Source organism: Triticum dicoccoides, chromosome 4B (genome assembly GCF_002162155.2).
Source record: "Triticum dicoccoides isolate Atlit2015 ecotype Zavitan chromosome 4B, WEW_v2.0, whole genome shotgun sequence".
NCBI lineage: Eukaryota > Viridiplantae > Streptophyta > Magnoliopsida > Poales > Poaceae > Triticum > Triticum dicoccoides.
Genome location: NC_041387.1, coordinates 681,463,612 through 681,477,010, shown reverse-complemented (window position 1 = coordinate 681,477,010; position 13,399 = coordinate 681,463,612). Strand labels below are relative to the sequence as shown.

General features: G+C 42.1%; 1 protein-coding gene and 5 pseudogenes across 1 annotated transcript in view; all 6 read left to right on the top strand.

Annotated features, from left to right (window-relative positions):
• Window positions 1–5,259: 5,259 nt before the first annotated feature.
• On the top strand, window positions 5,260–6,149 carry LOC119293108 (annotated as a pseudogene).
• Window positions 6,150–6,658: 509 nt separating this feature from the next.
• On the top strand, window positions 6,659–8,186 carry LOC119293107 (annotated as a pseudogene).
• A 509-nt stretch (window positions 8,187–8,695) lies between these two features.
• Window positions 8,696–10,238, top strand: LOC119293106 (annotated as a pseudogene).
• Window positions 10,239–10,733: 495 nt separating this feature from the next.
• LOC119293104 lies at window positions 10,734–11,623 on the top strand (annotated as a pseudogene).
• A 169-nt stretch (window positions 11,624–11,792) lies between these two features.
• LOC119293103 lies at window positions 11,793–12,610 on the top strand (annotated as a pseudogene).
• Window positions 12,611–13,193: 583 nt separating this feature from the next.
• The window catches only part of LOC119293102, a 1,159-nt gene continuing 953 nt past the window's right edge, over window positions 13,194–13,399 (top strand). The window contains exon 1 of the mRNA XM_037571677.1: window positions 13,194–13,256. Within this exon, the coding sequence (XP_037427574.1) occupies window positions 13,194–13,256 (63 nt within the window). The remainder of the gene's footprint in view (window positions 13,257–13,399) is intronic.

The window sequence follows — 13,399 nt, the reverse complement described above, 5'->3', positions numbered from 1 at the left end:
CTCACGAGTTTGAGCAAGAGTCACAAGAGATCATCCCGTCGAACAAATCTTCGATGATATTCAAACTGAGAGAATTACTCGCTCTAAAACTCATTTGGCTAACTTTTGTGAACACTATTCATTCATTTCTAGTATTGAACCCATGAAGGTTGAAGAAGCTCTGGATGATCCGGATTGGGTGAACACTATGCATGAAGAGCTACACAATTTCGAGAGGAACAAAGTATGGATGTTGGTTGAAAATCCCGATGAGAAGCACAATGTCATTGGAACCAAATGGGTGTTTCGGAACAAGCAAGATGAAGATGGACAAGTTGTACGCAACAAGGCTCGTCTCGTTGCTCAAGGATACACTCAAGTCGGAGGTATGGACTATGGTGAGACATATGCCCCTGTTGCTAGACTTGAGTCCATACGCATCTTACTTGCTTATGCCAATCATCATGACATTACTTTATATCAAATGGACATAAAAATTGCTTTTCTAAATGGTGAAATTGAGGAGTAAGTTTATGTCAAACAACCTCTAGGCTTTGTTAATCCCTCTCATGTTTACAAACTTCACAAAGCCCTTTATGGTCTTAAACAAGCTCCTAGAGCATGGCACAAATGCTTGACTAAGTTTCTTATTGAAAAAGGCTTCGAAATTGGGAAAGTTGATTCTACACTTTTTAATAAAAGGGTTAATGGTGAATTATTTGTGTGCCAAATTTATGTGGATGAATCATATTTGGTTCAACTAACCCTCATTTTAGTGAAAAGTTTGGAAGGCTAATGTCGGAGAAGTTTGAGATGTCTATGATGAGTGAAGTCAAATTCTTTCTTGGTTTGCAAATCAAGCAAACTAAGGAGGGTACCTTTGTTTCCCAAACAAAGTATACCAAGGACTTATTCAAGAAGTTAAATATGCAAGAAAGCAAAGGTATGAAAACACCCATGCCTACTAGTGGACATCTTGAATTGACTAAGGATGGAAAATCGGTTGACCAAAAGGTTTACCGCTCTATGATTGGTTCATTGTTGTATCTATGTGCCTCCCGTCCCGATATTATGCTAAGTGTGTGCATGTGTGCACGATATGAAGCGCCGCCTAAATAATTTCATCTTAAGGCTGTGAAAAGGATAGTGAGATACTTAATTCACAAACCAAACTTTGGCATTTGGTATCCTAAGAGGTCTTCTTTTGATCTTGTTAGCTACTCCGACTCGGACTATGCCGGAGACAAGGTTGATAGAAAGTCCACTTTGGGTACTTGTCAATTTCTTGGTAGATCTCTTGTATCTTGGTCCTCCAAGAAACAAAACTCGGTATCCTTATCCACCACCAAAGCAGAATACATTGCTGACGGAAAATGTTGTGCTCAATTACTTTGGATGATCCAAACCCTTAAGGATTATGGGATACATGTGAAACATGTTCCACTGCTTTGTGATAATGAAAGTGCTATTAAGATTGCTCACAAGGCCGTGCAACATTCTCGGACTAAGCATATCGCAGTTCGTCATTAGTTCATTTGGGATTATGTTGCTAAAGGAGACATCAATCTTAAGCATGTTTGTACCGATAAGCAATTGGTGCATATATTCACCAAACCGCTTGATGAGAAAGTGTTTTGCCATTTGAGAGGTGAATTGAACATCATTGATGCCTCAAATTTGGAGTAGGAACTCCATCTATATGCATGCAAGGCATGACCCTTTCTATGACTAATCCTTGATATTTTTCTTAAGATGGTGATCATATGTCTTGGATCTATACTTGTACCCTTGCATGTTATCTAACCCTTGTAGGTAATTGGATGAGCCCAAATCCATGAGATTGCAAGTTACTCACATCTTGAGAAATCTCCATAACCAAGTTTCTACTATATGGTTGTGGAATACAAGGAAGGATAAGCCCACTCAACATATCCTTTGACAATTTCTACATATCAAATTTCATTTGGTATCAAGTTTCATGATTGTCATTTTGAATACACAAGAGCTCTTCCTTGCAAGACTAACCCATGTAGGAACATGAACTCAAACTACAAGTGGATCTCTCAACTTTTGATGGACTACATCAACCTTGAGCATCCAACAGAAGTTCAACTACATGACCAAGATCAACACAACCCAAGGTATGTTATTCCCATCTTAGAGAAGCTTTGATCCAAGACATGATTCAAAGAAACTCAACGAGATGTGAATACATCAAAGTTCTTAAATGAAAAATGGTAACCCCATTTTGAGCTTAAACGATGAGTATGACCAAGTGACCTCGCTTGACTCCTAAGTCAATATACTCTAACATAGGTGACTTTGTCGCCGACCCCTTCTAGAGGAAGTTATCTAATGTTTCTATGTTCCTTATTTTTTCTTTGTTCATGTCTTTGTGTTTCCTTTTATCAAAAAAAAACTTCATCTAGATCTATTTTCTTTTATGTGTTTCCTTATCTAATTCATTGCAAATCTTTTAGTAAATTCCTTGCAAATCTTTGTGAAATTTCAATTGCCTAGTGAGCTGAGTTGACAAGATTTTTCCTCTACACTGAACTCAGACACACCGAGTCCAGCAAATCGGCTAGACCAAATTACAAGGGTTCCTTGTATAGAGTTCATTGGTTCAATGGAAAAGGACTAGATCGTTCCAACCTATGCGCACTCTCAGTGGCTCTGATATCTTGGAGTTGCCGATGAAAACAACTCGGTGTCACCGATTTCATTGCTGAAGAAAACTTTTTGCCATTGCATTTTCCACATCTTTCCAGCTCCACTCAATGATTCTTATCCTCTACCCGCATCATATACAACATGCTGCTTTGTAATGTGTCTCAAGGACCAAACCTAATTGACTCATACTCCAGAAGTTCCCTTCTTGGAAATTGATGTCAAAGGGGGAGAGAGAGCCCATCAAAGCTTATCACATGGGAGAGAAAGCACATCTTAGCTTCCCCAGATGCTTGTTAAAAAATAGAGGAGAGAAGTCACATGTCTTTAAGAGGGGAAAGACATGTTAATATAGTTGATTGTACCATTTCTTGCTTTAATGTTTCTTGCTCTGATTTTCTCTTACCCTACCTTCTCCCATTATCCAGTATCAAATTCAGGGGGAGAAAGAGTTCATATCTAAGGGAAGAAAATCTTTGGAATTCAATGCATATCTTTAATCTTTGGGGACATGTCTATATACAAATGGAGTACTAAGTACTCACTCATTACATGTCATCCCAGTCTTGGTACTCTTGTGGTTTCCTGAACTTGCTTTATTTACAGTGTTCTTGTGTTATCTAACTTTGTTTTATAAAGCTCAGCTCTTCCAAAGCCAGCTCAAGACCACAAGGTAAGTATATGCATCACACTCATGTGCATGATGATCTCTTCCTAATGAACATATTGTTGCAAGAAGGATTCATGAACATGAAGGTACACTTCCTTTTATCTACATCATTTGCTCTGATGCATATAGCCAAGATACATGTAACTCATTGCCTACTCTGACATGCTTATGCATTCACATGTTCTTATATTCCATCTTTACACGTTTCCATACATGTAGGGGGAGCTTATGCATGTTACATAACCTTCCAAAGCTTTACTTGTTACTATTCATATTTTTATCTAAAAGCTTTGATGTATGTTGTCATCAATTACCAAAAAGCAGGAGATTGAAAGCATAAGTGCTCCCTGGGTGATTTTGGTAACTAATGACAACATATCTCTTGTTGGACTAATACTTTTATCGAGTACATTTCAGATGAGTTCAACAGTGGCATGGCAAGGACAGGAGGATGTGGAACTCCTTCAAAATGCTAAGCACAAAGATTGGCAGAGGCTCAAGACTCTTGATTTTCATTTTAGTGATCCAAGATCACATTGAGTCCATAGGAAAGCCAATACTATTAAAAGGGCATGAGGTGTTGCTTAATGGTCTACTTGCTCAAAGTGCTTAGTGACATTGCTCCAAAATCCTCAGCCACTTTCTCATTTCCACATATGTCCAAAACCTAAAGTCAAACTCGGCCCCACCAATTTGATCTATCCGGCGCCACCGAGTTCTCTTGACATAGCCACTGCAAAAAAAACCTAGACAATTCGGTCACAACGATACAGATCTCGATCCCATCGAGATGGCGTTCCAAACTCTCTGTTACCTATTGTAATTATTTCAGTCTCACCAAAATATGCAATCGGTCCCACCGAGTTTGCTTGACCAACTCTCTGTTTGATCATTGCTGAAATCGGTCTCACCGAGTTTATGCAATCGGTCTCACCAAGATGAGGTTTTGCCCTAGCCCTAGCATGTTGGTCCCACCGAGTTGATCGCACCGGTCCCACCGAGATTCCTAACATTCACATTTTGAACTGAATCGGTCTCACCGAGTTCTTCTATTCGGTCTGACCGAGTTGGATCAAATGTGTGTAATGGTTGGATTTTGTGTGGAGGCTATATATACCCCTCCACCCCCTTCTCCATTTGTGAGAGAGCCATCAGAACGTGCCTACACTTCCACTACTCATTTTTTTGATAGTGAACCACCTACTCATGTGTTGAGTCCAAGACGTTCCAATCCAACCACAAGAATCTTGATCTCTAGCCTTCCTGAAGTTTCTATCCACTCAAATCTTTTTTCCACCATAGCCAAACCTGTGAGAGAGAGTTAAGTGTTGGGCAGACTATCATTTGAAGCACAAGAGCAAGGAGTTCATCATCAAGACACCATCTATTACCTTTTGGAGAGTGGTGTCTCCTAGATTGGTTAGGTGTCACTTGGGAGCCTCCGACAAGATTGTGGAGTTGAACCAAGGAGTTTGTAAGTACAAGGAGATCACCTACTTTGCCCTCCATGGACTCGCGCAACCGTTACCCTTCGTGGGTTGAAGTCTCCATCAACATGGATGTACGATAGCACCACCTATCGGAACCACGCAAAAAATCTCCCGTCTTCATTGCGTTTACACACTCCAATCCAGTCCCTTTACTTTCATGGAACTAGCATGCTTTACTCTTTCCGCTACTTATAGTCTTGCCATGCTTGCTTGAAATGTATTGGGAATGCCTAAAATTGTGCCAAATCTCCACCTCAACTTGAAGAATATAAACACTGCTACTTTTGTTTGTTGAGGGTATAATCACCCCCCTCTAGACAACTATTCTCGATCGTTTCACCCTCCTATATCTCTATATATCATTGAATTTCGTTCATAGATAGACACATCTCTATCATTGCCCCCAACATTCATTCCACCCCAGCAGACATTTCCCAAAGAGGCTTCGCCATGGCAAGCCACCTTCAAGTTCAACAGCAGAAACAAAAGCTGAATCTGCCGCCGGGGTTTAGGTTTCGCCCGATGGACATGGATATGATCATCTTCTACCTGCTTCCTAAGGTTCTGAAGAAAGCCTTCAACATGACGGTGGTCAGGGAGGTGGATCTAAAAAATACAAGTCATGGAATCTCCCAAATGAGGTAAACATGGGGAGAAGGAGCGATACTTCTTCTACCAGAAGGACCAGATGAAACCCACCGGGATACAGACCAAGCTGGCCATGAACGCTGGCTATTGGAAGGCTAATGAAAAGGACAAGGATATCATTCTACCGCCAACCAAAAGTCTCATCGGCATGAAGAAGACACTGATCTTCTACAAGGGTAGGGCCCCTAGAGGGGAGAAGATAAACTAGATAGTGTACGAGTGTAGAATCAAGATCGGCAAGCAGTCGGCACCCGACTTTCCCACCGACATCGTTGAAGCCGCCACCATTAATGTGTCTTCCAAGGTATTTTTAGTCCTAGACTAGTAGTACTCATGATTGATGAATTCTCTTGTACAAACATATCTAGATAGTAACAATTGTTAATTTAACTAATTTAGTTTATGTAGTATGTTGGTAGGACGACTTTGTGGTCTGCAGAATTTTCCATAATAGCACAAAACTGAACAAGATGGTGATGCCATCATATGCCCCGCCCATTCTTATGTCCATTGGGGCAACGCAGCATCGGGGCTTCCTCGAATCCAGTACATTGGGTCCTCTCATGGACTATGATGTCTTGTTGTCACTGTCGCCACCGCGGCTGCTACCTGCAACTTCTGTGTACCAGATGCTTGCCATCGGAGCCGGATCATCCATGATGGATAGTGTGGTGCTCCCAACTTATGTTTAAATATTTTTACATTAAACAAACATTTTGTTTTAGATTGCATCCAATTTTTTAAATGTCACAAAAACATTTTTGGACTAGTGAACATTTTTTAGATTTAACATACATTTTTTGAATATATGAAACATTTGTTGAATCGCGCGAACCTTTCGTAAATTGTACAAACACTTTTAAAAATGGCACTTACATTTTATTGAATACATGACATCTTTCACCACCAGGACATGCCCCCCATGGCAAGAGAAGCAGCATATAGTTGTAAAGGATAGGGAGGCATGTCTATCTATCTAGCTAGCTCGCATACATCCATCCAATGCAAATAAAAAGAAATTAAACATCGCGACAAAGCTTCTCAGGAAAGTATCTTGCTAGTACATGCATTTGGTCCTATTTAAGCATCTCCCTCCTATATCTCTATATATCACTGAATTGCTTCCATAGATAGACACATCTTTATCGTTGCCCCCAAAATTTATTCCACCCCAGCAGACATTTCCCAAAGAGCCTTCGCCATGGCAATCCACCTTCAAGTTCAGCAGCAGAAACAAAAGCTGAATCTGCCACCAGGTCTCAGGTTTCACCCGACGGACATGGAGATCATCATCTTCTACCTGGTGCCTAAGGTTCTTGAAGAAAGCCTTCGACACGACGGTGGTCGGGGAGGTGGACCTGAAAAATACAAGCCATGGAATCTCCCAAATGAGTTAGACATGGGGAGAAGGAGCAATTCTTGTTCTTCCAGAAGACCTGAAGTACCCCACCGGGATACATACCAACCGGGACATGAACGCTAGCTATTGGAAGGCTACCGAAAAGGACAAGGAGATCATTCTACCACCAACCAGAAGTCTCATCGGCATGAAGAAGACATTGATCTTCTACAAGGGCAAGGCCCCTAGAAGGGAGAAGACAAACTGGATCATGTACAAGTGTAGAATCGAGAGCAGCAAGCAGTTGGCACCCAACTTTCCCACCAGACAACGTCAAAGCTTCTCTGGAAAGTATCTTACCAGTACATGCATTTCGTCCTATTTAAGCATCTCCCTCCTATATCTCTATATATCATTGAATTCCTTCCATAGATAGATACATCTCTATCGTTGCACCCAACATTTATTCCACCCCAGCAGACATTTCCCAACGAGCCTTCGCCATGGCAAGCCAGCTTCAAGTTCAGCAGCAGAAATAAAGCTGAATCTGCACACGGGGTTCAGGTTTCCCCTGACGGACATGGAGATCATCATCTTCTACCTGGTCCCCAAGGTTCTGAAGAAAGCCTTCGACACGATGGTGGTCGGGAAGGTGGATCTGAAAAATACAAGCCATGGAACATCCCAAATGAGGTAAACATGGGGAGAATGAGCAATACTTCTTCTGCCAGAAGGACCTGAAGTACCCCACCGGGATACATACCAACCGGGCCATGAACGCTGGCTATTGGAAGGCTACCAGAAAGGACAAGGAGATCATTCTACCGCCAACCAAAAGTCTCATCGAAATGAATAACACACTGATCTTCTACAAGGGGCAGGGCCCCTAGCTGGGAGAAGATAAACTGGATCATGTACGAGTGTAGAATCGAGATCGGCATGCAGTCGGCACCCGACTTGCCCACCGACATCATTGAAGCCGCCACCATTAATGTGTCTTCCAAGGTATTTTTAGTCCTTTACTAGTAGTACTCATGACTGATGAATTCTCTTGTACAGACATATCTAGCTAGTGAAAATTATTAATTTTAACTAATTTAGTTATGTATGTTTGTAGGACGACTTTGTGGTCTGCAGAATTTTGCATAAGAGCACTGGACTAAAGAAGATGGTGATGCCATCATATGCCCCGCCCATTCTTATGTCCATTGGGGCAACGCAGCATCGGGGCTTCCTCGAATCCAGTACATTGGGTCCTCTCATGGACTATGATGTCTTGTTGTCACTGTCGCCACCGCGGCTGCTACCTGCAACTTCTGTGTACCAGATGCTTGCCATCGGAGCCGGATCATCCATGATGGATAGTGTGGTGCTCCCAACTTATGTTTAAATATTTTTACATTAAACAAACATTTTGTTTTAGATTGCATCCAATTTTTTAAATGTCACAAAAACATTTTTGGACTAGTGAACATTTTTTAGATTTAACATACATTTTTTGAATATATGAAACATTTGTTGAATCGCGCGAACCTTTCGTAAATTGTACAAACACTTTTAAAAATGGCACTTACATTTTATTGAATACGTGACATCTTTCACCACCAGGACATGCCCCCCATGGCAAGAGAAGCAGCATATAGTTGTAAAGGATAGGGAGGCATGTCTATCTATCTAGCTAGCTCGCATACATCCATCCAATGCAAATAAAAAGAAATTAAACATCGCGACAAAGCTTCTCAGGAAAGTATCTTGCTAGTACATGCATTTGGTCCTATTTAAGCATCTCCCTCCTATATCTCTATATATCACTGAATTGCTTCCATAGATAGACACATCTTTATCGTTGCCCCCAAAATTTATTCCACCCCAGCAGACATTTCCCAAAGAGCCTTCGCCATGGCAATCCACCTTCAAGTTCAGCAGCAGAAACAAAAGCTGAATCTGCCGCCAGGTCTCAGGTTTCACCCGACGGACATGGAGATCATCATCTTCTACCTGGTGCCTAAGGTTCTTGAAGAAAGCCTTCGACACGACGGTGGTCGGGGAGGTGGACCTGAAAAATACAAGCCATGGAATCTCCCAAATGAGTTAGACATGGGGAGAAGGAGCAATTCTTGTTCTTCCAGAAGACCTGAAGTACCCCACCGGGATACATACCAACCGGGACATGAACGCTAGCTATTGGAAGGCTACCGAAAAGGACAAGGAGATCATTCTACCACCAACCAGAAGTCTCATCGGCATGAAGAAGACATTGATCTTCTACAAGGGCAAGGCCCCTAGAAGGGAGAAGACAAACTGGATCATGTACAAGTGTAGAATCGAGAGCAGCAAGCAGTTGGCACCCAACTTTCCCACCAGACAACGTCAAAGCTTCTCTGGAAAGTATCTTACCAGTACATGCATTTCGTCCTATTTAAGCATCTCCCTCCTATATCTCTATATATCATTGAATTCCTTCCATAGATAGATACATCTCTATCGTTGCACCCAACATTTATTCCACCCCAGCAGACATTTCCCAACGAGCCTTCGCCATGGCAAGCCAGCTTCAAGTTCAGCAGCAGAAATAAAGCTGAATCTGCACACGGGGTTCAGGTTTCCCCTGACGGACATGGAGATCATCATCTTCTACCTGGTCCCCAAGGTTCTGAAGAAAGCCTTCGACACGATGGTGGTCGGGAAGGTGGATCTGAAAAATACAAGCCATGGAACATCCCAAATGAGGTAAACATGGGGAGAATGAGCAATACTTCTTCTGCCAGAAGGACCTGAAGTACCCCACCGGGATACATACCAACCGGGCCATGAACGCTGGCTATTGGAAGGCTACCAGAAAGGACAAGGAGATCATTCTACCGCCAACCAAAAGTCTCATCGAAATGAATAACACACTGATCTTCTACAAGGGGCAGGGCCCCTAGCTGGGAGAAGATAAACTGGATCATGTACGAGTGTAGAATCGAGATCGGCATGCAGTCGGCACCCGACTTGCCCACCGACATCATTGAAGCCGCCACCATTAATGTGTCTTCCAAGGTATTTTTAGTCCTTTACTAGTAGTACTCATGACTGATGAATTCTCTTGTACAGACATATCTAGCTAGTGAAAATTATTAATTTTAACTAATTTAGTTATGTATGTTTGTAGGACGACTTTGTGGTCTGCAGAATTTTGCATAAGAGCACTGGACTAAAGAAGATGGTGATGCCATCATATGCCCCACCCAGTCTTATATCCATTGGGGCAGGGCAGCATCAGGACTTCCTCGAATCCAGTACATTGGCTCCTCTCAAGAACTACGACGTGTTGTTGTCACTGGCGCCACCGCCGCTACTATCTACAACTTCTGTGTACCAGATGCTTGCCATTGGAGCCGGATCATCCATGATGGGTAGTGTGGAGCTCCCTACTTCTGTGTATATATTTTTACATTAGACAAACATTTGGTTTTACATTGCATCCAAATTTTTTAAAATCTCACAAAAACATTTTTGGACTAGTGACATTTTTTTAATGTAACATACATTTTTTGAATATATGAAACATTTTTGAAATCGCGCGCACATTTCGTGAATTGTACAAACACTTTTAAAAATGGCACTTACATTTTTTTAAACACGTGACATTTTTCACCACCTGGATATGGCCCCAACAGCAAGAGAAGCAGCATATAGTTGTAAAGGATAGGGAGGCATGTCTATCTATCTAGCTAGCTCACATACATCCATCCACTCTAAATAAAAATAAATTAAACATAGTGTCAATGCTTCTCTGGAAAGTATCTTGCCAGTACATGCATTTGGTCCTATTTAAGCATGTCCCTCCTATATCTCTATATATCATTGAATTGCTTCCATAGATAGACACATCACTATCGTTGCCCCCAATATTTATTCCACCCCAACAGACATTTCCCAAAGAGCCTTCGCCATGGCAAGCCACCTTCATGTTCAGCAGCAAAAACAAAATATGAATCTGCCGCCGGGGTTCAGGTTTCACATGACTGACATGGAGATCACCATTTTCTAGCTAGTCCCCAAGGTTCTGAAGAAAGCCTTCGACACGACGTGGTCGGGAAGGTTATACAAGCCATGGAATATCCCAAATGAGGTAAACATGGGGAGAAGGAGCAATACTTCTCCTGCCAGAAGGACCTGAAGTACCCCACCGGGATACATACCAACCGGGCCATGAACGCTGGCTATTGGAAGGCTACCGGAAAGGACAAGGTGATCATTCTACCGCCAACCAAAACTCTCATTGGCATGAAGAATACATTCATCTTCTACAAGGGCGGGGCCCCTAGCGGGAAGAAGATAAACTGGATCATGTATGAGTGTAGAATCGAGATCGTCAAGTAGCCGGCACCCGACTTGCCCACCGACATCATTGAAGCCGCCACCATTAATGTGTCTTCCAAGGTATCTTTAGTCCTTGACTAGTGGTACTCATGACTAATGAATTCTCTTGTACAAACATATCTAGCTAGTGAAATTATTAATTTTAACTAATTTAGTTATGTATGTTTGTAGGACGACTTTGTGGTATGCAAATTTTTGCATAAGAGCACTGCACTGAAGAAGATGGTGATGCCATCATATGCCCCGCCCAGTCTTATGTCCATTGGGGCAGCGTAGCATCGGGGCTTCCTCGAATCCAGTACATTGGCTCCTCTCATGGACTATGACATGTTGTTGTCACTGGCGCCACCGCCGCTGCTACCTGCAACTTCTGTGTACTGGATGCTTGCCATCGGAGCCGGATCATCCATGATGGGTAGTGTGGTGGTCCCTACTTCAGTGTACATATTTTTGCATTAGACAAACATTTTGTTTTACATTGAATCCAATTTTTTTAAATCTCAAAAAAAATTGGACTAGAGAACATTTTTTAAAATGTAACATACATTTTTTGAATATATGAAACATTTTTGAAACCGCGAGAACGTTTTGTGAATTGTACGAACACTTTTCCCGAAGATCCTCCGCCATGGCAAGCCACATTCAAGTTCAACAGCAGAAACAACAGCGGAATTTGCCGCCGGGTTTCAGGTTTCACCCGACGGACATGGATATCATCATCTTCTACCTGGTCCCCAAGCTGTTGAAGAAACCCTTCGACATGACAATGGTAAGGGCGGTGGATATGAAAAATACGAGCTATGGAGTCTCCCAAATGAGGTAAACATGGGGAGAAGAGCTATACTTCTCCCAGTAGAACCTCAAGTACCCCCAGCGGGATACAGACCAACTGGGCCATGAACGCTGGCTATTGGAAGGCTACCGGAAAGAAAAAAGGAGATCGTTCTACCCCGACCAAAGGCCTCATCGGCATGAAGAAGACACTGGTCCACCCGACTTGCCCACCGACATCGTCGAAGCCACCACCATTAATGTGCCTTCCAAGGTATTTTTAGTCCTTGGCTAGTAGTACTCATGACTGAGGAATTCTCTAGTACAGACATATCTAGTTAGTAACAATAATTGATTCTAACTAATTTAGTTTATGGATGTTCGTACGAGGACTATGTGGTCTGTAGAATTTTCCAAAAGAGCACAGGACAGAAGAGGATGGTGATGCCATCATATGCCCTGCCCAATCTTATGTCTATTGGGGCAGCGCAGCATTGGGGCTTCCTCGAATCCAGTACATTAGCTCCTCTCACGGACTATGACGTGTTGCTGTCACTAGCGCCACTTCTGCTGCTACCTACAACTTCTGTGTACCAGATGCTTACCATCGGAGCTGGATCATCCATCATGGCTAGTGTGGTGCTCCCAAATTCTGTCTACATATTTTTACATTAGACAAACATTTTGTTTTACATTGCATCCAATTTTTTAAAAATGTCACAAAATATTTTTGGACTAGCTAGTGAACTATTTTTTTTAAATGTAACATACATTTTTTCAATGTCTGAAACATTTTTTAAATGACGCGAACCCTTCCTAAATTGTATAAACACTCTAAAAATGGCACTTTCATATTTTTAAACAGCTGACATTTTTCACCACATGGACATGGCCCCCACAGCAAGAGAAGCACCATATAGTTGTAAAGGATAGGGCGGTATGTCTATCTATCTAGCTAGCTCGCATACATCCATCCACTGCAAATAAAAACAAATTAAACAAAGCCCAAGTCAGAGCTTCTCCGGAAAGAATCTTGACAGTACATGCATTCGGTCCTATTTAAGCATCTCCCTCCTATATCTCTATATATCATTGAATTCCTTCCACAGATATACACATATCTATCATTTCCCCCAACATTGGTTCCACGCCAACACACATTTCGTAAAGAGCCTCCGCCATGGCAAGCCACCTTCAAGTTTAGCAGTAGAAACAACAGCTGAATTTGTCGCCGGGTTTCAGGTTTCACCTGACGGACATGGAGATCATCATCTTCTACCTGGTCCCCAAGGTGTTGAAGAAAGACTTTAACACGATGATTGTAAGGGAGGTGGATATGAAAAAATATGAACTATGGAATCTTCGAAATGAGGCAAACATGGGGAGAAAGACCGATACTTCTTCTTCCAGAAGGATCATTCTACCCCGACCAAAGGACTCATCGGCATGAAGAATACATTGGTC